The sequence below is a fragment of the Primulina tabacum genome, unplaced genomic scaffold (genome assembly GCF_025594145.1).
Source record: "Primulina tabacum isolate GXHZ01 unplaced genomic scaffold, ASM2559414v2 Contig602, whole genome shotgun sequence".
In the NCBI taxonomy this organism is placed as follows: Eukaryota; Viridiplantae; Streptophyta; class Magnoliopsida; order Lamiales; family Gesneriaceae; genus Primulina; species Primulina tabacum.
In genome coordinates, this window is record NW_027459804.1 from 23,457 (window position 1) to 28,631 (window position 5,175).

Below are 5,175 nucleotides of genomic sequence, written 5' to 3' on the forward strand. Positions count from 1 at the left end.
ACAATCCCTTGACTGAAGGGATTCCTAAATCTAAGATTTCCATAGCTTGCTGATTGAGAGACTCACGTCAACAATAAATGCTTGTTATTAAGAATTTTTCGAAGACTACGGATGACTTATTTGGTTGAGGTGCTTATTCTATTGTGAATAGTAGAGAATATAGAGAAGGAATGATTTGTAATACTTTATTCATCATTTGAGACCTCTATTTATAGAGCATATTTACAGAGTTTGAATAGTTAATAGCATGATAAAATACAAATCTTATCTCAATAATCATCTACAATATCTTATCTATAACACTCCCCCTTAGATGATTATCGACTCAACAATTACTTCTAAGAGATGTGGCAGCTCAAATGATGCCTCGTTAAAACCTTGTCAGTAAAACTCAATGGAAAAAATCTGAACGAAGGAAAAAGAGTACAACAATAGATACTTCTCCTGATCTCAATCATCTAAGATCCTTCAAATGATGCATCCCTATCTTGTGTACCAATTTCTTGAATGTTGAAGTTGGCAATGCCTTTGTAAATAAGTCATCTACGTTTTTACTTGAACGAATTTGATGGACGTCAATATTATCATTTTCTTGAAGCTCATGTGTACATAAAAACTTTGGTGAAATATGCTTTATTCTATCACCTTTGATATAACATCTTTTTAACTGCGAAATGCAAGCTGCATTATCTTCGAATATTATTGTTGGGCTGTCTTTGGCTGTTGGGAACCCACATGATTATTGAATATGTTGTGTCATGGATCTCAACCAAACACACTCCCGACTTGCTTCATGCATTGCAATGATCTCAGAGTGATTTGAAGACGTCGCTGTTAAGGATTGCTTCACCGATTTCCATGATATAGCAGTGTCTCCTCGTGTAAACACATGACCTGTCTGGGATTTAGCTTTATGTGGATTAGAAAGATATCCTGCATCTGCATATCCAACTAAAGAAGACTTTGATTTTATCGAATAAAATAATCTCATATCAATGTACCACGAAGGTAACGAAATATGTGTTTTACACCATTCCAATATCTTCGTGTTGGACATGAGTTATATCTCGCTGAAAGATCAACAGAAAATGATATATATGTTCGAGTACAATTTGCAAGATATGACAATGCACCAATCGCACTTAGATATGGTGCTTCTGGACCAACAATTTTTTCTCCATTTCAAGTGGTAAAAAAGGATCTTTGTTAGCATCAAGTGATCGAACAAACATTGGTGATGCTAATGGGTGTGCCTTGTCCATGTAAAAGCGCTTTAATATTTTTTCTGCATATGATGATTGATGAACAAATATTCTCTCTTCCAAATGTTCAATTTGCAATCCGAGACAAAATTTTTTATTTCTTAAATCTTTCATCTCAAACTCATTTTTCAAGTAATTGGCAGTTTTAGTTAGTTCTTCTGGAGTGCCAATAAGATTTAGATCATCAACATATACTGCCACAATAAGCAGTTACCACATCCATAAGTCTCATATCAAGACTTTCTGATACTGCTAAACTGATTAGGAATCCAAAAGTAGTGATATTCATCACAGGTGAATATATTTCCTCATAGTCAATTCCAGGTCTCTGCGAGAAAGCTTGGGCTACGATACGGGCCTTGTATCTTACAATTTCTCCATTTTCGTTTCTCTTTCTTACAAAAACCCATTTGTATCCTACTAGGATTACATTTTCAGGTGTTCGTACTACAGGTCCAAACACTTTATATTTTTCTAGTGAGTCTAATTCAGTCTGTATGGACTTCTTCCATTTTGGCCAATCATCTCTTTGTTGACAATCCTTAATGGATTGTGGTTCTGTGTCTTCATTATGTATGAAATCAAGGGCGACATTTAGGATAAAGACATTGTCAACAATTGTGTTAATTCGATCCCACAATTTTCGAGATGATATATAGTTTGTTTAAATCTCATTATTTTCATGAAAATTTGGTTCTTCAGGAATAATATTATCCAAGTTTGGTTCATTGATTTCTCTTACTATATAATCCAAGATTGTTTCTTTGAGAGCTTTTGAATTTTCTTTCTCTTGTACCTTTCTTTTTCGAGGTACAGTATCCTTGGAACCAATTGGTCGACCACGCTTCTGGCGTATTTTAGATTCATTTACAGGTTGAATAATAGCTGGTCCATCGGGGACATCAATTTTTACAGGGGCATTCTCTGCATGTATATGTGACTTTGTCACAATCTTTGTATTAACAAAAGTATCGGACAATTGATTTGAAATTATTTGCAAGTGAATGATTCTTTCAACTTCTTGCTCACATTGATTATTTTGAGGATCATAATGAGATAGTGTTTTCTCATTCCAAAAACCTTTTGTTGTTCTTCGGGAGACAACTTTATTTCCTCTATATTTGGAAATTCTAACTCATCGAAGTAACAATCTGCAAATCTCACAGTAAACAAGTCTCATGTTAAAGGTTCCAAATATCTAATAATAGATGGTGAATCATATCCCACATAAATCCCAAGTCTACGTTTTGGGTCCATTTGGTTCTTTGTGTAGGTGGGAGAGGGACTTGTACTGCACAACCAAATACTCGAAGGTGAAAAACATCAGGCTCTCGACTATAAGCATGTTGTAAAGGTGAGTATTGGTGATAATTAGTTGTCCTTATACGAATCAATGACACAGCATGTATTATGACATGGCCCCACGCAGATGATGGAAGTTTTGCTCTCAACAGTAATGACCTAGCAATTAATTTTAAACGCTTAACAAATGACTCTGCTAAGCCATTTTGTGTATGAACACGAGGAAACGAATGCTCAACTGAAATCCCTATTGACATAAAATAGTCATTAAATGTCTGGGATTTAAATTCATCAGCATTTTCAAGATGAATTGTTTTGATTGAATGATCTGGAAATTGAGCTCATAATTTAATAATTTGTGCAAGTAATCTAGAAAAAGCTATATTTCGAGTTGAAAACATACTAACATGTGACCATCTAGTATACGCATCGATCAATATCATGAAATATCGAAATGCTCCACATGGTGGGTGTATATGCCCACAAATATCCCCATGAATTCTCTCAAAGAAGGTTGGGATTTCAACATCAACCTTTGTATGGGAAGGTCTTATAATTAGTTTCTCTTGTGAACAAGCTACACATAGATAATCATTGTGTAAAAGAATCTTTTGGTTCTCTAAAGGGTGTCCATGTGAGTTAATTATTATTTTGCGCAGCATTGTTGCTGCAGGGTGACCAAGTCGATCATGCAATAATTTGAAGCTTTTTTGGTCAACAAACTTCTCGTTTGTGACAATATTGTTTCGACTGTTTTTGTTGTTGTAAAATACATTCTAGAAGGGAGTGTACATAATTTTTCTTGTATCTGCTTTTGGCCAGATATAATGGATATTATGCAAATGTATTCAAAATTATTTTCATTTAATGTTTCAATATGATATCCATTTCGACGGATATATTTAAAGCTAAGCAAATTTCTACTGGCTTTACTAGCATATAGAGCATTTTCAATATATAGGCTTGTATCATTTGGTAAAATGATTTTTGCATTTCCATTATCTTGAATAATTTTTGATGCACCCGATATTGTTGTAACATTTTCTTCACCTAATGTTAAATCCAAAAAGTACATTTTATTTTGAAAAATGGTATGTGTTGTATCACTATCTGCTAAACATTCATCATGACATATCATCATTAACTTAAAATAAAATATAACTCAATAAACTAAATATGATTATATGTAAGACTTTCAAATGAAATATTTTATTGAATAATAATAAAAACATTTATTGAATAACAAAATAAACCTCCATGACAAATCTTAAACATGAACTGAACATCAAATTAAAAACGAGACTATGATAAACAAAAAAACAATAGAAATTCAAAGTAGGAGCAAGACCAATAAAAATAATTATTTATTATTTTCTAACACATCACCACCAATCAAATTATCTATATTTCCATCTGGATGAGCGAAAAAATCAGAGACGTCCAAGTGAGTTATATCAATTGGATCATCATTGTCCACAAAATTTATTTCAGTTTTTCCATTTTCCTTGATTGAGTTTTGGTAGAGATCCACAAGGTGTTTTGCCGTACGACAAGTATGAGACCAATGCCCTTCTATTCCACATCTATAACATTTTTCTTTATAACTTTGGAACTTTTCTGGCTTGTTTTATGTTTCTTTCCATTTTGTTGCTGATAGTATCTTCTTTGGCCACGCCCACGTCCACTTTCATTGTTATGATTTTGAGTGGAATTAGCATTTGCTTCACGAAATGCAATTCCATATTCTTTAGGAAATGTAATTCCATTTTCTTCAAGAAATGGTGTGGATCCAGTTGGGCGCATTTGGTGATTTTTCATTAGCAGCTCATTGTTTTGTTCAGCAGCTAGTAAGCATGAGATGAGTTCAGAGTACCTTCGAAATCCACGTTCATGATATTGCTGCTGCAGGAGCACGTTTGATGCATAAAAAGTGGAGAATGTCTTTTCTAACATGTCTTGATCAATGAATTTCTCTCCACAAAGTATCAGTGTGGAACTAGTCTTGAACAATGTAGAGTTATAATCATTTACGGACTTAAAATCTTGTAACCGTAGGTGCATCCATTCATATCGGGCTCTTGGGAGAACTACAATTCTCTGATGGTCAAAGTGAGATTTTTCCAAAGCTCTCGTGGCTCTTTCACAGTGAGATATTCGATTTTAAACCCATCATTGAGGTGATGACGAAGAAAAATAAGTGCATTTGCACGGTCCTGCTGTGTCATTTCATTTCCTTTTTTGATTGTATTTCCTAAATTCATAGAGACAAGGTGGATCTCGCCATCCAAAATTCATGATAAATAATTTTTTCCAGTCAATCAAGTGCTTCAAATTCAAGTTTGGTGACTTTCGCCTTTGCAAATTTAAAAAAAATATATAACTAGAATTATGAAATATATAGAGTAAAATTGTATTACTATTATTGAAAATAAATATTATAACAAATTATGCAAGGATAACACATGTTACCACTTTTACTATGCAATTTTGAAATGTTGTTATTCTATTTGTTAAACTAACATTAATGAACATAAATAATAAATTATTTTATCTAAACACTATCTAGTCTTCATTTATGCATAAAAAAATATAAATACACATGATATCATGT

General features: G+C 33.1%; 1 protein-coding gene across 1 annotated transcript; it reads right to left on the reverse strand.

Moving 5' to 3' along the window:
* Window positions 1–4,136: 4,136 nt before the first annotated feature.
* Window positions 4,137–4,625, reverse strand: LOC142534578 (uncharacterized). Its single transcript, XM_075641441.1, has one exon. The coding sequence runs from the start codon at window positions 4,623–4,625 to the stop codon at window positions 4,137–4,139; it is 489 nt and encodes a 162-aa protein (XP_075497556.1).
* Between the last annotated feature and the right edge of the window lie 550 nt (window positions 4,626–5,175).

Excerpts from the sequence above, each read along its gene's own strand:
- LOC142534578 (XM_075641441.1), bottom strand. The coding sequence starts at position 4,625 with ATGCACCTACGGTTACAAGATTTTAAGTCCGTAAATGATTATAACTCT.